Raw genomic sequence first — 24,104 nt, forward strand, 5'->3', positions numbered from 1 at the left:
TCATGGAACCTTCCTAGGAACAGAAAGAAACCAGGTCCTTCTAAACTGGGAGATTGCAATCAGCCACCTCCCCCAGGTTTTGCTGCAATTGGGGCTCCAGGGTCCTTCAGAAACACCTTTCAAAAGAATTGTTTAACTGTATCACCTGTTCCAGGGAACACGGTTACTCCCCTAACAATATTTGTGAAAGTAAAACTTTGTTCAAATTTGCCAAAGCCCCTAGAGGCAAAGAACAAATGCATTTATCAGACTTGTAGTAATTTTCTCTCTAAGCTTCGGCCTTCCAGATACGCAAATTGAGGAGTACCAGAGTTTAGTCTAGAAATGATAAAAACCATTTTAAATGTAAGCATTTAAGAAGTTTTCCATTGCTCTGTATTTTCCGCTGAGGGGAAAAGTTAACCAACTTCATTTCAACAACAAAGGGGGTTGAGATGGGTGGGTGACAGTGACCTGTTTCCAAGTGCAGCCATCTCATTTTGGGGGCCCCCATGAAGTGGCCCTTGATGTTACAAAGGGGATACTGTAGGTGGCCCCAATGGTGCTTCATCCATTTCTCCGTCCTAGCACAGTGCCTGACACACAGCCAGGTTCCTCCATGTACTCTGAGTGTGCAGTGGCGGAGGGACGAACAAATGGGGCCTGGGCCCAGGAGCCCAAGCTCCCTTCCTTTTGGCTTTGCCTTTATTGATGGCCTCATTCGTACAAGGGGTCACGATCCTATTGTTTTACTCTCATCAGTTAGCAGCACCTAAGGCTTTCCTGTCAAAATGCTGGTATTTCTTCCCACTGAAACCCACATCTGAACATCATACCTGTTTTAATATATGCAGTAGTGATACGAGACTCCTACTGGAAGCAGTGGACCCTGCTCTGCCCTCCTCATTCACATCCCATCCCTAGAAGCGGTCCCTTTACCTGTTGCTGCTTCTGGAATTTTCCTCTGTATTTCTGAATAATATGCCTCTTCTGCAGATTTTGAAAGGTTAGCCATCTGTATTGACTTTCTGCTCTGGGAGAAAAGGGTTTAACTCTCCTACCATGCCCTGCCTTCTTCTCCTTCCCCACCCTCTCAGGGTAATAATATCACAATTTTTGCTAAATTTTGGATTTATTGTTTGTGCTATTAGTTCTAGAGAACTGGTTTGTGACTGTGCTGCAAGCAGCTGCCTCAGTTACTGTTTTATCCTAGAGTTGATCATCTGCTGGGTAAGGAGGCAGCTGGTTTCGTGGCTGTGGGGATGTAGCTGCCTCCGTCTGCCTTTGGAGAGGTCCTGCCTTCAGCTCCTGGGGTTCCTGGGTGCTTCTTGTTGACTCTTCCTTTGCATGCAGTCAGGGTTTAGCCCTCTCCTCTCTGAGATAGTTCCCATTCTTTTATCTGCTTTCCATTTTTCAGATTTTTGTTGACACTTCTCATGTTATTGCCTTTTCTTCTGTATAACTTTATCATTTTTTGGTTCTGTTGGTGTGATTTGGGGTGTGGGAGCAGAGATAAATCTGTGGTTTTAACTGGAGACTGCAACTTGGCTTCAAGATGCCTCTCAAGTAGCTCTCCACTGGGGCTCTTTACTGATATCCCCCTTCTTCAGAGAAGGGGCCCCTCTTCTCTGGTGTTCCCCAGGACCTTGTGTACCTTTCAGTCTCGTAACACCCATTAACCCTTGATCATCATCTCCCCTCCTTGACCATAAGCCCCTTGAGGGTAGGAACTGACTCTGCACCTGTTCCATGCACAGGCATCAGTCATTGTTTACTGACTGCATAAATAATTGCCCATGGGTGGACTCAGAGTAGCAGGCAGTGTTTAAGTGACTTTGACCCCAAAGGCAGCTTATGCAAAGAAGATGCTCAGTAAATGCTGGCAAAATGGAGTTGCCTTATGAAACTACCCTGTATTGTAGTTTTTAAGAACAAGAAATATATTTATTTTGTACACCATTTGTATGCTGGTGTACAGCTTTTAGTGTAGAGTCACATGTAAGCTTAGTAATTATAATGTGCACACATTTCTTCCTTGTGCTCATTGTTTCTCCCAGATTTTATTGCTACAGAAGTTAAAAAAATTCAGATTGAAGTCTGTTAAAAAGAGATGAGTTATAGGAAAAATTAAAAAATAGCTTAAATTATGGGTTATTTTATTTTTCTGTTATTCCTGGCTTTTCAGGAAAAAAGTGCTGATAATTATGAGTTTTACACATACACCATTTCATGGCAGATTTCAGGTTTCATCTCACATGTGTTATTTTACATCTAATTAGGTCATATGCGTCCCACTTGCTTTATAGTTTGGGTTCACTGAATGCGCGGAATAATTGCCTCTGTAAGCATAACAGATTCGTGTTTCTGCATTTGTTAGAGTGTCACAGTTTACAAGTGCCTCCACATGTATTGTCTATGTTCCTTGTGTAAATTCTGTAAATTAAGTGAGGCAGGTAGTTTGATTTGCCCCGAATTTCAGTGGAGGAACCTGAAGCTCAGGGGAGATTACGTAGCCCATCCATTCCACGCAGGTTGTTGCTGGCCAAACTGAGATATGACACTAAGTCTGCTGACCCCACAGCCATGTCCATTCTGCTACACTGTGCTGCCTCCACTTTTAGTGGTCCTAGAGTGTGTGCTGTGAACATTTCCCAAATGCAATTTTGCTGAGAAGTGAAGCCTTCTTAGTGGAGATTAGTGTGAAATTGTGCAATTGGTGTTATTTTCATGAAAATATTTCAAAATTTATTTTTCAGAAAGCAAATCCATGTTACTTATTTCTCATTCATTCTCTGAATAGTAAAGTTGTTCTGAGTATTTTCTTTTAGACCACTAGGGATTTTACAGTCTAACTCCAAAAAATACAGAGACAGAAAGTTGAAAGGAAAACTAAATACAAGCATTAAATGTAAAGACTTGGACAGTTGATAGTGAACAGATAGAAATAGATATACCATGCAAACACTAATAAGAAAACTTACTTGAATATAATAAAAACATAGATTCAAGACAAAGAGTTTTATCAGAGACAAAGGGGATAGTTCATAATGATAAAAGGATCAATTTATCCAGTAGATGCATCAGTCTTAAATGTGTTTACATCTAGTAATACAGTCTTAAAATGCATGAAGCAAACATTGACAGAAAGGAAGAATAGACAAATTTAAAATCATAGGCTGAAATTTTAATATCTCTTCCTTAATAATTGTGGTGGTTTGAAGCTGTGTGTGTCCCAGAAAAAAAAAATTCTTAAATATAATCCATTTCTGTGGGTGTGAACACATTGTAAATAGGACTTCGTGAGGAGGTTACCTCAGTTAAGGTGTGGCCCACCTCAGTCAGGATGGGTCTTAATTCTGTTATTGGAGTCCTTTAGAAGTGGAGTGAAATTCAGATGTAGAGAGAGAAACCCAGACAGAGCAGCCAGAGCAGAACTTCAACAGAACCCACCTGAGACAGAGGAGACCAGAAAGACTCCACTATGTACCTTGCCGTGTGATGAGCTAAGGATCGGCAGCACCCAGCCTCCGAACACTAGTCTGTGGGGAGAAAGCATCACCTTGATGATGCCTTGATTTGGACTTTTTCCTAACCTCAAAACCATGAGAGAATAAATTCCCGTTGCTTAGGCCGACCCATTTCATGGTATTTGCTTGAACAGTCTAGGAAACTGAAAACGTAATCAATAGACTAGGTGAACTAAAAGATCAGTGAAGATAAAGAAGATTTGACTAATGTTGGCAATCAACTGGACCTAATTAGTTTATAGAATACCACATTAACCAAAGAAAGAATAAACCTTCTTTTCAAGGACATATGGTACATTCATTAAGATAGAGCATATGCTGGGCCATAAAATAAGACTTAATAAATTTTGGAGGTCGAAATAACACCAAGTTTGTCTGACTAAATGCTTTGTATTAGAAGCCAATAATAATAAGGTACTCAGAAATTCCTCAAATATTTGGAAATTTATCAACGTACCCATGGATCATAGAAATCATAAGGAAAATTAGAAAATAATTTTGAAATTATGACAATGACCTATTAAAATTTGTATTATGTAACTAAATAGTGCTTGGAGGAAAACTTATACCTTTAAATTCCTCAATTAGAAGACAAGAAAGGTTTCAATCAGTGAGCTAAGCTTCCACCTGAAGAAGCTAGAAAACGAAGAAGTAATTAACCAAAACTGAGTAACAGAAGGAAAATAACATAAGTAAGGGCCAGATTAAAAAAAAAAAAAAAAAAAAGAAGGAAATGGACAAAGATATTGAAAATCAACAAAGTCTAAAATTAGTTCTTTGAAAAGATTAATAAGAAACTCAAGTTACATTGATCAACAGAAAAAGAAAAGACCCAAACTACCATTATCAGAAAGGAGAGAGTGACATCATTACAGATTCTACAGATAGTTATGCCAGTAAGTTTGAGAACTTAAGTGAAATGGACATATTCCTCCAGAGACACACAGAACAAAACAAAAGACATACTAAACAAAACAAAATGACAAAAGGAGAAACAGAAAACTTTAATGACCCCATATATGTTTTAAGAAAATAAATTTGGGTAAAAATCCTTCGCACAAAGAAAATTTAGGACCAGATGACTTTTCTAGAGAACTCTTTCAAACACTTAAGGAAGGAGTGATACCAATCCTCTAAAATCGCTTTCTGAAAAGAGAGGAAGGATGAACACTACATTTCTCAACTCATTTTTTGAAAGTAGCATAACTGATATGAAAGCCTTATGCATTCATTATAAGAAAAGGAAACTAGAGACCAAGATCTCTCATGAATGTAGTCAGACACATCTTTAAAAATGTATTAGCAAATTGACTTTTGCTCAACCCATGAAGGATTAACTGACAAGGAAATTGTACTTCTGTTGTAAACGTGTAGAAAAGTGGGTCAAATAGAGAAAAAATCTGTTTTCAGACATTGGGCAAGGGGCAGTTCAGGGCCGTGAATCCTGAGAGAAAGGAAGTAAACAGGGTGAAATTTAAAGTTCCAGATTACAATTTGAGGCTATTTCCAGACCCTGTGTAGGGAGGGGAAATCTAGACAGATCTTGGTAGTCTTGCTGAATTAAGGAATTAGAAAAAGGAGTTCCGGGAGGCTGAGAGTTGGATTTTTCAGAACAGGGTGCCAGAGAGGAGGGAACTCAGAGAGATAAAGCTCCATATACCTGCAAAGGAATCCCCCTAAGTCCTTGGCTGAGTACTGACTGTTCTGCTCGTGAGTGGGCTGAGATTCCATGAGGCTGGGGAAAGAATCACCAGAAAGTATTAAGTCAGAGAATTCCAGAGTTCTTTTCAGAATAGCGGATTAGAGATGCTTTATAATGCATGGGGTATTGGATAGAGTTCTCAGAAGGATATTGTGCTGGTTTGAAGGGATGTATGTTCCCTGGAAAAGCCATGTTTTGGTCTGAGTACCATTTCGTGACGGCAGAATGATCCCTATTCAATGCTGTATGTTTGAAACTGTAATCAGATCATCTCCCTGGAGATGATTTAATCAAGAGTGGTTGTTAAGCTGGATTAGGTGACGACATGTCTCCACCCATTTGGGTGGGTCTTGAGAAGTTTCTGGAGTCCTATAAAAGATGAAACATTTTGGAGAATGAAAGAGGTTCGGAGAGAGCAGAGAATGCTGCAGCACCAGAAGCAGAGAGTCCATAAGCCAGTGACCTTTGGAGATGAAGAAGGAAAATACCTCTCGGGGAGCTTCATGAAACGGGAAGCCAGGAGAGAAAGCTAGCAGATGACACTGTGTTTGCCATGCGCCCTTCCAGCTGAGAGAGAAGCCCTGACTGTGTTCACAATGTGCCTCTTTTTTGAGAGAGAGAAACCCTGAACTTCATCGGCCTTCTTGAACCAAGGTATCTTTCTCTGGATGGATACCTTTGATTGGACATTTCTATAGACTTGTTTTAATTGGGACATTTTCTCAGCCTTAGAACTGTAAATTAAATTCCCCTTTTTAAAAGCCATTCTGTTTCTGGTATATTGCATTTCAGCAGCTAGCAAATTAGAACAGATATCACCTTAGTAGTAGGAATGTATTAGCCCTAGACTAAAAGCTGAGCTAGAAACACACAAACAAAATTTAAAAGAAGAAATTTTAATCAGCTGATTCCAAGTGACCTAACTGCACACCAGAATAAAGTTCAACACTTCTTAAAGGAATACAACACAGCCCAGTATCCAACAGTATAAAATTTGCGATGCCTAGTATATGAGTCAAAGTCCAATCATGAGGGTAATTTAATATAAAGTTTAATATAAAAATTATCCACAGGGATTGAAGTATAATGTAAAGAATTATAGGAATTGAAGTATCTTGGAATTGGCCATTAAAAGGAAGAGAACTCGAAGAATGTAGGAATAGAAGAAATGGGGAGCAGCAACAGCCCAGGACTGTGATAGAGTGCCCAAAGAATAGAGCCTTCTGCTCCAGCTGTGATCTAGACCTTGTTTGAAAGGGCATGGATGTGGGTCATTGGATGGTAGAGAAGTTGCTGAGGTGCATATGATGGTGTGACTTGCTGACAATTGCCTCTGGGGTGCCAGGGGAAACCATCCACAGGGACATAGGAACTTTGTGTTGGAACTTGCTGTAAAGTTACCTGAGGAGCAGAGCATGGGGAGATTGCTTGCTAATGATATTCCACTGTGAACCTGCTGGAGGAGATACAGGGGAGGGTGGACACAGGAGTAGAGGCTGGCTGCTGGGTGTTGCTGGCCATCATGTGATATGGGAACTGGAGAAGTTGCACTTTTTAGGAACTGAAAGTGGAAGAACCATGTGTACTCAGGAGACAGGCATTGGAGAAAGCATGCTCTGCAGGGACCTGCATGGGGGAGGAAGCTGTGTTTTGTGATGGCCTGGCACAGGAGCAACCATTCTCCATGGGACATGTGTGCTGAAGAAGACTGCACTATATGCATTGCAGGAACCAGGTGCTGGAATTGCTGCAATCTGCAGGATCCTGCTGAGTGAGGCACTCCAGAATCAGCAAGAGAAAAAAACCTTTAGGGTTCCTTTCCCCTTTAGGGTCCTCCAGTGCCATCCTCTGAAGAGGCTTAATACCATGCCAGCTGGTAAAGGAGAAATATTTAGAAGACACGGCTCAGTACCACAGAGGCAATAAATTGATAACTAGCTCATGTGGCACTCAGTAATAAATTAACTAGCATACACAGAAAAGGAGACTATGACCCATAATCAGAAGCAAAATCAATCATTAGAAACCCCAAGCATGATGAAAGTGGTATAGCTTATAATGTAATTGAACACCTGAGACTTAAGAAAGATGTAAATAATATAAATATATTCAATATGTATGAACTTAACCAAGAGGGAAAAGAAAGATATAAATAATAACCACAGAGCTGCTTGTGATGAAAAATACAATATCTGAAATGAAAAATACAGTGGATGGGAAAAATATCAATTCAGACATTGTAGAAGAAATGATCAGTGAAATTGGAGCAAAATGAAGCAGAGGCTAAAGAAATTAAAAGGAACAAAAGAGTAAGTGATCTGTAGCATGGTGTCAAGCTGTCTAATGTAAGTGCTATTTCAATCCCAGAAGAAGAGAGAGAGGGAGGGAAGAATTTTTTAAAAACTGAAGAATAATGCCCCTAAATTTCCAAATTTTATTAAACTGATAATGCCCTTGAGCTAAGAAGCTCAAAGAACTCAAACCAAACAAACATTAAAAAAACAAAAACAAAACCCACAGAGGCACATTATAATCAAATTCATGAAAATAGTGTTAAAGAGAAAAAAATCTTGAAAGCAGCCTGAGAAAAAAGACATTAAGTACCAAGGATCAAAGATAAGGATGACAATAAATTTCCCACCAGACACTATACAAGTCAGTGGACAATAGAGTGATGTCTTTAAAGCACTGGGGGAAAAGTATCTCTCATCATGGAATGCAATACTCATTGAAAATGAACTTTCAGAAATCAAGGCAAAATACTTTTTTAGATGAAAGCTGAGATAATTCACTGCCAGTAGCTCTTCACTACAGGAAATGTTAAAGAATATGATATCTGGTGGAAATTTGGTTTATTCAAAGGAATAAGGAATACCAGTGATACATATATGGGAAATATAAAATACTCTTCTGGCAGCTTAAAATCTCTTCAGAAAATAATTGGCCATGGAAAGTAACACTATTTGTTGTGGGGTTTATAACATGTAGCAATAAAGTGTGTGACTAATAATGATTTATTAGGGGGTTTGTGACTTGTAGAGGTGAAGCACATGATGACAGTGGTAGCAGGAATAGTTGGGGAATGGAAGTATGTGGTTGTAAGGCCCTTACACTCTACGTAATGTGATATAATATTATTTGACAGGAAAATTTGAAACATTTAAGCGGTATATAAAAAGACTTACAGTACCAATGTCCATCTTGGACTTATTTTAGATGCCCTTTTATTATTTTTTAAACTTTTTTTATTGTTTCATATAACACACATACAAAGCTAAGAAAACAAAAAGCAATAGTTTTCAAAGCACTCTTCAGTAAGTATGTAAATGCCCTTTTATAAAAATCCCTTTTATAGGGCATTTATGAAGAAACTACACCTAACATCACACTAAGAGTGAAATATTGTGCATTTTCCCCCTAAGATGGGAACAAGGCAAGGATGACTACCCTCAGAACTTTTATATTTATTCAACATTTTATTGAAAGGCATGACAGAAATAAAAGGGACCTAGAGCTACACGGAAGCTAGAGATGGGTGAATGGTTAGCTAATGAGGTTGAATTTAAATGTAAGGAAATGGATAGAAGTGAAGGTAGTTCATTGCTGAAAGGGGGTTGTATAGAGCCATGTATCCCACTGATAACACTACAAACATAGATAAGTTCTTGCATGAACTACTTCAAAGGTATGTACAAAGAGTTTATAATATCAGGGTATGGGGGAAAAGTATGATTACATACTATGGGCTGTGTTTACCAGGATGATATCAATAGTACCACAGCAATACGAGGGGTAAACAGTGGGGGTGGGGAGAGGAACAAGAGTTAAGGGGAGGTTTGGGTTTTCTGTTTGGTGAGGGTTTATTTATTGGTTATTTTACTCTTATATCCATCAAGGGATTGAGTAAACTTTCTCGACCAAAAGGGGAAAGAGAGAAATGAGACGAAATAAAGTGTCAATGACTGAGAGATTCCAAACAGAGTCAAGAGGTTATCCTGGAGGTTATTGTTACGCATTATATAGCTATTGCCTTTTTAGTTAAGGTGTAATGGAGAGGCTGAAGGGAACTGCCTGAAAATGTAGAGCTGTGTTCCAGTAGCCATGTTTCTTAAAGATGATTGTATAATGATATGGCTTTCACAATGTGACTGTGTGATTGTGAAAACCTTGTGTCTGATGCTCCTTTTATCTACCTTATTGACAGATGAGTGAAACATATGGATTAAAAATAAACAAATAATGGGGAACAAATGTTAAAATAAATTTAGTAGATTGAAATGCTAGTGCTCAGTGAAAAAGAGGGGTAAGGGGTATGGTATGTATGAATTTTTTTGTTTTCTTTTTATTTCTTTTTATGAATTGATGCAAGTGTTCTAAGAAATGATCATGATGATAAGTGATGATATTGTGAGTTATTCAAGAATGGAATGATCATATGGTAAGAATGCTTGTGTTTGTATATTGTTATGTTAAACAAACAAACAAATAAATAAATAAGTAAAAAGAGTTTATAGAAGGAAGGTTGTAAAAGGAGGTAGTAGAAATTTATTACTGATGCCTTCCAAAGTAAAGAAATGTGGTTGATAAGCTTAGGATTCAATGACATTGGTATTTCTTGTGTTTATTCTGTCTGTATTGATTACTACAAAATAAGGTGAATTTTCCTCAGTGACTGAGAGATGTTATATTAAGCACGAGGCATTTTTTTGTTTGTATTAATTTAAGATTTTTAAAACTACAAATAATGAAAAATTTAAAATATATTGAAACCACCAAATAAAACCATCACCTTTGTACCTACAAATATAATATGTTAATATTTTGTTCTTTGCTCGGATCACTTTTATTAAAGAAATAAAACATTAGTGATATAAGAAAAAAGAAAAAAAGAACAGCTATAATTGTTGCTATTCACTGGTGTTTGTGCGTATAGAAAACCTTATGTATCTACAAAATAGCTGTTAGGACTAATGAATTAATTTAGCAACTTTTTTTTCAGGATATAAAGTAAATATGCAAAATTTAAGTCTACTTTATGTACTATTAATGAAACATTAGAAAATACAATTCTAAAAAATTTCTTTTACAATAGCAACAAAGAACTTCAGATTTCTAGCAATCAATCTAAGAAAAGATGTGCAAGATGTCCAGAATAAAAATGATCAAATGTTGCTGAGAAAAATTAAGGAATAATAAATAAATAGATGGAAAGATACATTATCTTCTTGAATTGGAATGTTAAATATTATTGAGATGTTCTTGCTTCCCTAATTGATTTGAGACTGTTTGTAATCTCTATAAAAATTCCAAAGGATTCTGTATGTAATTTGAAAGCTGATTCTAAAATTTATGTGGAGATGCCATGGATTTAAAATAGCCAAAACTTTTTGAAAAGTACAAAGTTGGAGGACTTTCACTTCCTGATTTCAAGAGTAAGTTCTCATGTGTACAGAAGTTGATTTGGAATCATTCATTCTGTTTCCTTGATCTCCATGACTTGCTCTTGGAATTCCACTGACTGATTACTGTAGTTCCAGTGTATATTTTCTTCTCTGTTAATGCAAGTCTCCTCTCACTAGTCTTTGTTTTTAAACATTTTTTATTGTTAAATATAATATATATACATAGAAAAGAAGAAAAAGCAACGATTTTCAAAGTGCACTTGAATAAGTAGATAGAGAACAGAATTCAAAGTTTCTCATAGGTTACCATTCCACTATTTCAGATTTTTCCTTCTAGCTGCTCCATAACAGTGGAGGCTAGAAGTATTTTTTTCTTTTTTGTGAAAAATAACATAAAAACTAGAAAGCAATACATTTCAAAGACAATTGCAACAATTAGTTGGAGAACAGATTTCAGAGTTTGGTTTGGGTTACAATTCCACCATTTTAGGTTTTCTAGCTGCTCTAAGGTCCTGGAGGCTAAAAGAAGTATCAATATAATTATACAGCACTCATCCTCTTTTATTAAATCCTACCTTCTCTGTATAACTCCACCATCACCTTTGATCTTTCTCTCACCCTTTAGTGGTATTTGGGCTATACCCAGTCTAACTTTTTCACATTGGAAGGTGCTGTTGATAATATGGGATGGGGGATAGAACTAGTTGATGTTCTGGAGAGACTGACCCCTTGACATTTCAAGACTTATTTGGATCAAGGACCTATCTGGAGGTTGTCGGTTTCTGGAAAATTACCCTAGTGCATGGAACCTTTATAGACTCTTACATAATGCCCTAGGTGTTCTTTAGGATTGGCAAGAATGGTTTTGGTTGGGGTTTGGCAAGTTATGATAGGTAGCAATGTCTAACTGAAGCTTGCGTAAGAGTGACTTCCAGAGTAGCCTCTCGACTCTATTTGAACTCTCTTAGCCACTGATACCTTATTTGTTACACTTCTTTTCCCCCTTTTGGTCAGGATAGCATTGTTGATCCCATAGTGCCAGGGCCAGGCTCATCCCTGGGAGTCATCTCCCACGCTGCCAGGAAGACGTTCACTGTAGATATCATGTCCCACGTAGGGAGGAGAGCAATGATTTCTCTTGCAGAGTTGCACATAGTCTCCTCATTATTCTTTACGGATACTTTATTGGTTGTTCTTATACATTAGCTCTTCTAGGTGAATTCAGGATCAGTGTTCCAAGTTTTAAGGCATATACAGTATAGCCCACTGGAATTGTAATTGACTTTGTATTCAACTTAAAGAGTTTTTAAAGAAAGTGATGCTTGGGAGTATTATAGTTTTGAATCCTAGATTCAGGTATGTATTGTTTGAGTCTCCTTGCTTTTATTTTTACATTTCTTTCTAGTTACTCCATTTTTTCCATCTCCATTGTCACTGTTTCTGCTCTGCCTCCTCCTGTGACCTCTGCCCCTAGCCTGGGGCCTGGCCCAGAGTCAGCACTCATTAAAGACTTATGGATGGCACCATCAAGTTTGGGGTTAGCCTCTGTTTTGTTTTCATCTTTAAGTATAAAGCTGTGTAGTTTTCTGCATATGATTTTCTGTATTTCTTATTAAGCTTATGCATATAATGTTTTCTGTTTGTTTTCTCGCTGGTAGAGAAAAGCTATTAAATTTTGAATGTTGTTCTTGAATCTGGTTGTCTTGCATACCCAGAACCCTCTTGTGTATCTCCTGGTTCTTCCTGCTTCTCTTTGTTGGTGTCATCCTCAGGCTGGTTGTTATTTGGCTGCAGCGGTTTTCAGCCTCCCACTGCCCCAAGCAGTGTCCAGAGAAAGAAAGAGGGGGTTGCCTCCAAAGAAATTCCCAAGAGCGAGGAAGAGCTTCCTTAGAGGCCTCAGCTAATTTGCTCTCCTCTTCTCAGTGTTGGAAAGAATCCTGGGTGCATAGCTGAATCAGTCACAGGCAAGGGCTTGGCCTCGCTCCACACTGGCTGATGAGGCCCAGGTTTGGATTGAGATTGGGGTGGGGAGTGAGCTGGGGGAGATGCAGCTTCCCCTTGTGCTGCCCTTCTCGGGGAATGTGGTGACTTTGCACAGCTGGGATTCTGCTAGAAAGGTAGAAGGGGGATGGATCTTGGATTATGGTCTACACCCACCTTTCTGACATGTAAAAGGATGGTAATATGGTTTTTCCCATCACCCTAGTTTATCACATTAGTAAAATTAAAAGATCTCCTAATGTTCAACAATGCCTTCATTCCTAGAATAAGGTACTTGGGTGTCATATTCTTTGAATATTCTGTTGTATTTTGATCTGTTAAGATTTTATTGTGATCTTTTTCTCATACTGTAGATTCAGAATTTTGTTTTTGTGAGTTTCTTCCAATGAGAAGATAGGTTCAAAGAACATTAATAATTGAGATTTTTCTTCATAAACAGTAGTCAGGGAGTTAGAGGGATGCAACAGGAGGGACACTGGGTGTGTGACTGGTAAACAGTGTATTATTGGTGTTCACATATTGTGTTCCTGCTTTTCAGAATGTCCTTAAGAAATTGGGGAAGATTTGATATTCTCTGAAATTGCTGTAAAATGCAAGTTATTGCCGATACTATTCCCTAATTATTTTGTACTTATTTACTTAGACTTTAGTAATTGGAAAAAGATTAGCTGTCAAGACTTTGTATTTTGTTGATTATAACACCAGTCTTCTCTTTAATCATTATTTTATTCCTACTATTAATCATTAGCTCCTAGCTATTAGGAGAACCTAATGGACGATTCCTAAATTAAAGGAAAGAAACAGTTGCTTCAGTTCCAGTGGGATTGTTTAGTGCTGATGTACCTGCAAATTAAAATTAATTCTCTGGCCATTCGGGGTGTTTACAGAGATACAAAATCAGAGGGAATTCAGGGTGCCGGATCCTCAGCCTGTGCCTGCTGTGCCCTCGCCTGCCTGGAGGAGGTTGCGGGCTTTTCCCCACTGTACAGGCCTTCCCTCCTTCTGGCCTGTGCGTATTTGGAAAAGCCTTGTTGACTTGCCCTAGATGTGTACAATGTGGCCCTCTCTTTAATTAATTCTCTGTAAAGGCAGGCCTATCTCCTTGTAATAATTTTTTTCAAAAACAAATACTAGGGAAATTCTTAAACAGTAAATGATGGACGTGAGGCTGGATGCAAGAAAGAAAAACTTAAAGAGGTGGTGCCAGTGGGAGGCAGGGAGGGAGAGAAGATGGTGGGTGGAAGGGGTGGAAGGAGGCTGGGCATTCTTCTGGGGCATCACTGCTTGTGGGAGTAAGTTGTGAGGGTGCCATACCTGGCCCAGGCTGGTTCTAGGGACCCTTGGGGGGCATTTACCAAACATGTACGGGAGGAAAGCTTGCTAGCTTTTTGTAACCCTGTTTTTCCTTGTCCCTTTTTATGTCAACAGAGAAGTTACGGAAGTTGAGCTGGTCTGGAATCCCTAAGCCAGTCCGACCCATGACGTGGAAGCTTCTCTCAGTGAGTCCCTCTCAGGCCTGCTTGCTGGCGAGGTCCGTCTTAGGCTGGGATAGGCTGCAGGGCTGTGGTCACCGGCTGGAAGCATGGCCCATTGGCCACAGACCCAACAGTCACACTATCAGTGCTGCAGAGATAACGCCCTTTGCCTTGGCCATGATGACATTTTCCATTCTTTGCTTAATTTCAAGCTTGATTTGACAAGGCTGGCAGAAAATGAGGATAAGTAATAATTTATAATGGCTGTACTCTTTTTCTCCAATTTTATTATTTAAAAATATCTGTTATTTTCAAATCTGTGATGTTGAAGATTTTTAACAGAAAGTTTGATTTCAACCCTGAGGAATTAATGACAGAGAAATATGTTTAAACAGGGTGTGTGTGTGTGTGTGTGTGTGTGTGTTTTAAGATATTAGAAGTAATGATGTTAGGAAAAAAAGTTGAAGTTGGAAGTAATTTGTGATTTTGTCATGGAGGGTGGAGTCCTGAGCTTTGCAACCCTTGTACTAAACTGCCTTCCTCGAAGCCCTTCAGTGGAAGGTGTGCTGGGGCGTGGTGGCCCCCACCGCTGGCACGTACTTAATCCCGGCTTCACATGGGCAGAGAGCTGCGATAGCTTGGTCCTGCTAAAATTTCCAGAATAGTTTATAGACAGCTTTCTTCTCTTTTCCTTTTTTATTATTTTGGGAATGAAGTCAATAGGGAACTCTAAGTGTTTACTCTAAATCGGGCCTGACTTTCAGTGTTTAAAAGACTCTTTCTTGCTAATGAGTTCTAATAAAGTTGCAGCTTAGTACCTCGTAATCCTAAATGCAGATGCAGTGCTGCACAGTGAATATTTATTGATTAAATATTCTCCTACAATTAAGTTAGGCCTGCTGCAACTGCTTGTATTTTAAATGTTTTTATCCCAGTTTTTTCAATGTCCTACAATGTCTGTAGCTTCATGTTTATTAAGGATGTGCTGCTTCTAGGTGAAAAGTTGTATGCTAATTATTTTGTACTCTTCTTTTTCTGTCTTTTCAGTTCATAGTTTAGTGATTCAAATATGTGTTGCACAACAGTTGACTTGGGACCTTTGGGATTTTGTGGAGAGTGGAGCAGATGGGGCAGATGACAGATGCCCCCACCTCATTGGCTGTGGAAGAGGGGTGGGATGAGGTGCACAGAGGCTGTGGCAGGGATGCTGGGAATGCCAGGGAAGAAGAATCAGGTGCTCCTGGCACAAGTGTTCATTCAGCCCACCTTTACGGTGTGGACCCTTGGGACACAGCAGAGAATAAGGACACCAGCTCTGCCATGAGGAGAGCTCAGGGGGACAGTGACATGCAGTTTGGAAACCTCTAGTTGTCAGACGTATGGACACAGGAGGGCCAGTGAGGGAGCAAAGTTCTCTGTGTGGGGTGGTGGGGAGAGTGGCAGAGTGAAGCTACCTTCCTCCCACCCCTGAGGGATGGATAGAATTGGCAAGGCCATAGGGCTGTGGGTAAGAGGGGAGAGGGTGGGCCTTGCTGGCCAAGGGACAGAGGTGAGTGCAATCTGTTATGGCCTGTCTGGGGCTTGGGTTGATAGAAGAGTAAAAAGTAGGGTCTGGATAAGTGAGCACAGCTGTCCTTCTGAAGGGAGGGCCCCAGAGGGAGGATGGTGTAAGGCATGTCAAACTTAGGAGGAAGTGAGGCCTAGCCTCCTGGGGGACGGGATGCTGATGAATCTTGAAAGCTGTGGTGGGATTCTCTGGGTGGGGCAGCTGGAGGGCCATAAACTATAAGGGACACAGTGGGGACAGGACCGGCGGGAGCCAGGGCTGAGGTGAGCAGGTTCATTTAGGAACATATTGAGGGACCCTTCAGATGTGGGAAGGAGTTGGGGAACCTAGGGAACTGGGGACCAGGAGGCAGCCAGATGGCAGGGCCTGTGGGCTTGGGTCTGCCCTTGAGCTGCCTTCTGGAGGTTTAAGTGGGAGTATGAGGCCAGGTTTCTGGAGGACGAGCACACAGACTGCCCGTTGAATGGCCCGTTGGTTTGCTTGTCCATTTATTCAGTAGTGTTTATTGAGCTCTTTGTGTGTTTTGGGTCATGAGTTTTGTATAGAGGATAGCAGGGAGGGGAAAAAGATCCAGGCGCTTTTCCTCCTGGGGCCTGCAGAACAGGGAGAGGAGAGTGTGTTCTGTAACCACAGACCTGAGCAGTAAGGGATAACGATGCTAATGGCTCTGCCCTGATCTGACTGGTGTTTCTTGCTCACCTGCCCTCTGCCAGAAGCATGCCTGTGGTCCTCAGGAAAGCCAGTGAGCTGCTTACTCCAGGGCTCTGGGAATGCAGAGGAGGGCCCTCCCCTATCTCTGCTGCCCCTCAGCTGTTATCTCAGTCAGAGGTTTTCACCCCAGCTTCCCAGTGAACCCACCTTCGGAGCCCTGGCAGGTCCTGAGGCCTGGCCCCCACCAGGCAAATGGGAATCAGGCACAGGATCTGTGCTGATGTCAGCGTGTACCACAGTTGAGTACAGTGTGCACAGGGGCCTGTGGGATGCCGGCCCTGGGATGGGGGTAGGGGTGGGACAGGTACAAAGGACACGTCCTCTTTCTTAACAGTGCTTTTCAACACAGGCTGCACATTTATATCACCTGGGGAGCTTTGAGGAGTCTGAGAGCTGTGTGCCCTGGGGTGGGGGTTCTAATATGTACCCAGGGCTGGAACCCACCACTGTTCTTGGAAGCTCTAGCTGCATGTGAGACAGGGATGGGCATACCTGAGCCAGCTGGGAACCAGGCTATGCTCACTGGGGCAGTACGAACCCACTGAAGCCCAGCATCCCTGGGCAGGGGGGTCCCATGGCAGCGCCTGAGCTGGACTCCAGGGGATACACTGGGAGAAGGGAGGGAGGCCAGGTTGGACAGGGACAGGCACGTGTGCAGGCCCAGAGGAGCCAGGTAATGGGAGGGGTTATTACAGATCCAGGATCAAAATGCTAAGAATTGAACTGCTGAATCTGAGAGCAATTTATTATTTGTCCAGTTTAAAAAGACAAATCACCAAAGCTGTGCTTCAGTATGAATCTGTTTCAAGCCCTGGGAGACTCATGACTTTTTTCCAGTATGTTCATGATTTGTCACTAATGTTGTCTTGATGGTCTGCTGGAGCACATGCTTCTTGATGAGTAGCGGATGGCGCTCTTGTCACTTGTGAAGAACTAACATGTGCTCTGGTCTAGAACATGTCTTTAAGCCACCAGTAGTGCTCTTTTACATTTGAATTCCATGCAAGCAGTACTGACTTTTTAAAAATTAGATCTACAGAAAAATCATATTTTTGTCTCTTTTTTATTATAATTAGTTTAGAAACACTGAACAAAAACTGATTAAACATTTAATATTTATGCTACTGAGTATAATGGTTAAAAATGATAAGCAATACTTCGATATCATCTCTTCTTTCAATTTATTGAGGTAGGTTTGCATATCAACACAGTGGGAGGGGACAATTTGATTTTTGTGTCACCAGGACAATTTAGGTATAAGTAGATGCATGCATTGTTTTACATTTATGATTAGTGTTTTTATAGCATGCTAATACAGCAATTAAGTTTTCTGTAGTTCTGTCATTTAAAATTCGTTGCATACTTGAATATATCTCATTTGCATAATTTCTAGTCTTGCTTAATTATCTAAAAGGCCTCAACTTGCATATGTGTGTTTTCCTTTAGGAATGGGAATGTCAGGAGTGTGTGTAGGGTTTTTAATTGCCTGTATTCTGATTTTGACATTCTTGCCTTTTAAAATTTGTGTTTCAATACATTTAAGTTTGGGGAATAGGAGTAATTTCTAAAAGTCCTTTGTTTACTCAGAACCCTTTGGTGTCAACGCACGGACTTGGTATCAACTCCGTATAGCACCCTGCTTGTGGGCATTGGGACACCCACCCTGGACCCGGGGCCGGGTTCCCCCACCTGGTACATAGGCAGCTCCTCTCCCCAGCTGATCAATAAATAGATCTCATCTCCTTATCTATATAAGGAGTGATGATGGCTTTACTGATGACTAGGGTTGCAGGCACTGTGTGGGGTAAGGAGCTGTTCCTCTCCTTACTTATCCTGTGGAAGGCACAGTTTTAAGACAAAGAAAAAGAAGTAAGCTTATGCACGTGTTATTTTCCAAGAGATGAGATCAACTGGACATGGCAGTTGGGTCGGAATGTGTCTGAATGATGCCTGTGCTTCTGAGCTGGATCATCATCTCTGAAGGCTGAACTATCTTTAACTTCTGAGTGGCCCCTGTAATTCTGTGCTTTCCCGACGGTAAGGAGCAGGATTGGTGTTTTAGTTGCCTGACTGCTAAAACAAATACTGCAGGATGGGCTGGCTTACCCACAGGAAGTTATCAGCGCAGGTTTCAGAGGCTGGGAGGCTGGTTTCCTCCTCGGTTTGATATCTTCTGGCTGGCAGTCTCCGGGGCTCTTTGGCTTTTCTGTCACATCGCAATGTACATGGCGGCAGTGGCTCCTTTCCTTTCTCAGTTCTGTTGCTTTCAGCTTCTGACTGCTCCCCCTGGCTTCTCTTCTCTGTCCAGTTTCCTTTGCCTATAAGGAATGCAGTCAAATTGAGGCCCACCCTCGTTCAGTTTGGCTTTGAACTGATAACATCTTCAAAGGTCTTCTTCACAAATGGGCTCACATCCACAGCACCAGGGATTGGAACTGAAAATGCCTTTTCTGTGGAATATGATTTAATTTACAACAGTTGGATACCTAACAGAAAGAGGGCTGTTTATTGGGAGATCCATCAACATGCATTCCAGATTGTTCTTGTTAAAGAGGGCTAATGAAGAGAGATAGTGGAGAAGCTTAGCCTACCCATAGGTATGCCTTAGAGTTACTTCTGGAGAAGCTCTTTTGTTGCTCAGATGTGGCCTCAGCCTCCCTAAGCCCAACTCTGTAAGTAAAATCATTGCCCTCCCGCCGCCCCTACATGGGACATGACATCCAGGGGTGAAAGTCTCCCTGGTGACATGGGAGATGACTCCCAGGGATGAATCTGGCCCTAGCACCATGGGATCAACACTTCCATCCTGACCAAAAGGGGGAAAAGAAGTGTAACAAATAAGGTATCAGTGGCTGAGAAAGTGCAAATAGAGTCGAGAGGCTACTCTGGAGGTCACTCTTAACGCAAGCTTCAGTTAGGCATTGCTACCTATCATAACTTGCCAAACCCCAACCAAAACCATTCATGCCAATCCTAAAGAACACCTAGGCAATATATAAGAGTCTACAACGGTTCCATGTACTAGAGTAACTGTTCAGAAACCTACAACGTCCAGATGGGTCCCTGGACCAGAAAAGTTCTGAAACCTAGAGGGCCTAGCCTCTCCAGAACATCTGCCAGTTCCATCTCCCTAACCCCTATTATTGACACCCCCTTCCAACATGAAAAAGTTAGAATGGGCATAGCCCAAACACCCCTAAAGAAAGGGATAGAAAGATCAAAGGTGATGGTGGAGTTATACAGAGAAGGTAGGATTTAACAAACAAATATGATTGCTGAATCATTGAATTGATATTTCTTTCAGTCTTGGTATCTTACAGTAGCTAGAAGTAAAAACCTAAAGTCGTGGAATTGTAACCCATACCAAACTCTGAAATCTGTTCTTCAACTAATTGTTCTGCTGTGCTATGAAATTTATTGCTTTTCTGTATATATGTTATTTTTTACACACAAAAAAAATCGATTGTGGTGATAAAAAAAATATTCCTTCTAGCTTCCTGTATTCTGGAGTAGAAGGAAAAATCTAAGAGTATGGTATGGTAGCCCATGACAGATTCTGGGATCTGTCCTGTAACTGCTTGTTGAAGAGTGCTTTGAAAACTATTGCTTTTTTCTTTCTTTGCTTTGTATATATGCTATATTATACAATATAAAAAAGTGAAAAAGAAGAAAACAAAAAAATTGTGTAAGACACTTAGAGTTGTGCCTGGTACGTTAAATATATACTCAGTAGCTGGTTGTTATTTTTCTTGCTGTTATAATTAGTATATGAAAAAATATATTCTTTGCTATATTTGTATTTACTCACTTTATCAGAAAGTAGAAGCAGACAGGACCAGCCGCCACGCCTTTCCTCCAGGATAGGAGCTCTGACAGTGAAGCCCTTGCCTTTATTTTGCTGGCTCCACCACTCTGTGGCTCCGCCCAGTTCTTCACGTTCTGTGTGCAGATTCGAATGCGCCCCTTTCCCAGCATGTACTGTTGTTGAACCCTGTTCATGAGGGCTCTCCATGCGGTGGTGAAGGGGAAGGGCATTTGGCCCCCTTCCAAGGCTGGTGGGGTTGGAAATCGTACATCTTTTGGTGGGGTTATTTGGAAATAATGGATTAAGAACCTTGAAAACACCCTGTGTCCCTTTGACCTAACAATTCTGCTGTAGTAAGTTTACCTAAGAAAATACTCAGATACTGTTCTCTGCCACATATTTTAGAGTATTACTATTGGAAATAATAATAAATAATCAAAATGGTTCAGAAATAGGGATAAGGTGAAATAAATTATACGTGTGATAGAGGGCTGTGTATCCGCTGAGACTGATGCTTACAGTGGAGACTGGCACATTATTTTTGGTAAAGAGCTTGACGATAAAGATTTTAGCCTTGCTGTGCATCTGGTCTCTGTTGCAGCTGTTCACCTCTGCCCCTGCAACGGGAAAGCAGCCAGAGGTGAGAGGTAAATAAACGCCCATGCCTGTGTCCAATAAAGTTTTATTTACAAAAACAGGTGGCTGGCCGTGTTTGCTGCCCCTGTTTAACTTGATGTTGGGAATATAGTCATGGTTTTTAAATGAAATATGCAAGCACAGAATGAATATTGGACAAAGAAGATTTTCCCAAGAAGGACTAACCATGAACGATAAGATGAATAAATTGGGCTATATTAAAGTTAGGGACTTCTCTTCACCAAGACCCACCATTTAAAGGGTGAAGAGGCGCCATAGGAAGGAGGGGGAAGATATTAACAATAGGGTTCACATGCAGAATATATAACTAACAACTACTAATCAGTAAGAAGAAAACAGGTGATCGGTAGAAAAATGTCTTCACTGAAGAGAACATTTAAAGGCTATTCAACATCTTTAGTCTTCTGGGAAATGTGTAAATTAAAACTGTATACTGATAAAAACTACTATAAACCCATCAGAATGGCTAAAATTTTAAAAAATTGACAATGCTAAGTGTTGGCAAAGATGTAGAGTAGTGGAAACTCGTGTACTTTCTTGAAAATAAAAAGCAGTGTAATTTTGTCAGTCTTTTAAAATATTCAAAAAATTTTTAGTGATATAAATTATGTATTCACATATCATAATAGTCATCCAAAGTGTATGATAGTTCACAATATCATCATTTAGCTGTGCATTTATCATCACAGTTGACTTTTTTTTTCTTTTTGTGACCTTCACGGGTCACGGGGTCTTGTTCTCTCCTCAAAAAGCTGAAGTTCAGAGAGGAGAGGGGATTGGCCATGGCTACCCCACAGAGCTGGACTTATAGCTCAGCTGTGCAGCTCAGTTGTGCTGAATAGACAAAATGGGGGGGGAGGGGGAGGGTCCCTCAGGGTGAGTCCCATGCAGCTGCCTCAGTCTTCCCTTCCAACCTGGCACTGGGGTCCTCAGGGGATTCCCTGGGGTCCTGCCCTCAGGCAGTCCGTAATGTTCCTTAGTGGCTTTCTTGGGCTACCTTCCAAAGGGGGCAGAAGCAAGGGGATAAAGAGGCTGGGGACTGGCCTTCTGTTTTCCTGAGACCCAGCTCCCCCATCCCAGGGCATGGAGCTGGAGGTTGCAGGGGGTGGGGGTGGGGGAGTGGGGCGTGGCACCAGCCTTTGGTTGCCGCTATTTTTTTTTTAAATGTGAAATAAAACATGTATACAAAAAAAGCAATAAATTTCCAGGTACATTTTAACAAGTATTTATAGAACAGATTTTAAAGTTTGTTATGGGTTCCACTATTTTTTTGTTTCTTCTTCTAGCTGCTCCAAGACACTGAGACCAACAGAAATATCATATAATGATTCCTATCTTCTCTGTTATACTCCACCTTCTCTTTCAATAATATGTATACAAAAAAGCAATAAATTTCAAAGCACATCGCAAGAAGTTGTAGAATGATTTCAGAGTTTGGTATGGGTTACGATTCTACAATTCTAAGCTTTTAGTTCTAGCTGCTCTAAGATACTGGAGACTGAAAGAAATATCAGTATAATGATTCAGCAGTCATACTTGTTTGTTAAACCCTACCTTCTCTGTGGAGTTACCACCATCACCTTTGATCTTCCCCCCACTCTTTAGGGGTATTTGGGCTATGCCCATTCTAACTTTTTCATGTTGGGAGGGACTATCGATAATATGGGTTAGGGGGGATGAAACTAGTTAATGTTCTGGAGAGACTGTCCCCTTGACATTTCAGGACTTATCTGGTTCAGGGACCCATCTGGAGGTTGTAGATTTCTGGAAAGTTACCCTAGTACATGGAACCATTGTAGAATCTTATATATTGCCTAGGTGTTCTTTAGGATTGGCATGAATGGTTTTGGTTGGGGTTTGGCAAGTTATGATAGGTAGCAATGTCTAACTGAAGCTTGTGTAAAAGTGACCTCCAGAGTAGCCTCTCTACTCTATTTGAACTCCCTTAGACACTGATACCTTATTTGTTATACTTCTTTCCCCCATTTTGGTCAGGATGGAATTGTTGATCCTGTCGTGCCAGGGCCAGACTTATCTCTAGGAGTCATCTCCCATGCTGCCAGGGAGACTTTCACCCCTGTATGTCATGTCCCATGTAAGGGTGGGGGAAGGGCAGTGATTTCACTTGCAGAGTTGGGCTTAGAGAGAGGCCATATCTGAGCAACAAGAGGTCCTCCCGCAGTAACGCTCAGGCATAGCTATGGGTAGGCTAAGCTTCTGTGCTACATACATAAGCTTCATAAGAGCAAGCCTCTTGCTCTTATTGACTTGGGAGTCCCTAATATTTGACACAGAATGAGGGGCTACCCCAGTGATAAAGTTTAATAGTTCCATGTTTTTTCTCCTGTCCCTTAAGGAACTTTGCCAATTCTTTTTGATTATCTGCTTAATATACTCTGAGATGCATCCAGGCATTACATTAAGCTATACAGGACTAAAGGCCCTTGTTCTTATTCTGAACTCCCTGTGTTTGGATTGTTTAAATGATCTGTCCAGACAGGTTGAGTTAGGTTCTGTGCTACAGAAAATTTAGATTCTGGACAGAATCAATCTTTCTTCGTTTGGTCTCAAAGAGTAAAAATGAGGTTCTAAAGTATGTACAATGTCTTCCTTACCTCCATATTCTGAATGACCTTAATCCTGGGCTGATCGGCTTCATTCTTATCTCTAAATACCATGTTGTACATATATAGGACAGCCTCTCAAAATCCAGATGTAACAGTTACCACTCAGGACTAAATGTGGCTGCTAAGAGCTTACAATCTAGGCCCCTGTTTTCTTAAAAGTATTTTTTAAATGAAACCATACAATATTTAGTAAATGAGACCATACAATATTTGCTCTTTTGCTTCTGGCTTTCATGCAGTTTTGATGGGGGTATATGTTGGCATAATCACTTAGAAGCTCTTTAGCACAATCCGTCATAGTTATGCATACATAGTAGTTCCAGACCAAGAAAATAGACTACAGAATTCCATATCAAGTGCTGTAAAAGGCAGGTATAAGAGTGTTCATAGCAGAAACTGGAAACAACCCAATGTTTGTCATTAGTAGAATGGATCCATGAATAATGGGAATTTTATACATTGAAATACCATGCAACGGTGAAAATGAACTACTGTTATGTCTTACTAAGGAATGAATCTTTCAAACATTTCCTTAAGTGAAAGCAGCTAGAAAGAAAAAATGATTCCACTTATGTAAAGTTCAGAAATAGGTGACGTGAATCCTTGGTGTTAGCATGCAGGTATGTGGTTGCCAGTGAGAAGAGGTAAAGG

At 40.6% G+C, this 24,104-nt stretch overlaps 1 protein-coding gene and 1 long non-coding RNA gene across 2 annotated transcripts in view; one reads left to right on the plus strand and one right to left on the minus strand.

Moving 5' to 3' along the window:
• The window catches only part of TBC1D22A (TBC1 domain family member 22A), a 493,060-nt gene that overhangs the window by 144,911 nt on the left and 324,045 nt on the right, over positions 1-24,104 (plus strand). Inside the window, exon 5 of the mRNA XM_077169200.1 lies at positions 14,040-14,110. Within this exon, the coding sequence (XP_077025315.1) occupies positions 14,040-14,110 (71 nt within the window). The remainder of the gene's footprint in view (positions 1-14,039; positions 14,111-24,104) is intronic.
• LOC143691144 (uncharacterized) lies at positions 13,665-20,320 on the minus strand. The gene is made up of 3 exons (XR_013179365.1): positions 20,173-20,320; positions 18,471-18,682; positions 13,665-14,313 (listed from the first exon to the last, which is right to left on the minus strand). It is a non-coding gene; the product is annotated as an uncharacterized LOC143691144 (long non-coding RNA).

This window comes from Tamandua tetradactyla, chromosome 7 (assembly GCF_023851605.1).
Source record: "Tamandua tetradactyla isolate mTamTet1 chromosome 7, mTamTet1.pri, whole genome shotgun sequence".
NCBI lineage: Eukaryota > Metazoa > Chordata > Mammalia > Pilosa > Myrmecophagidae > Tamandua > Tamandua tetradactyla.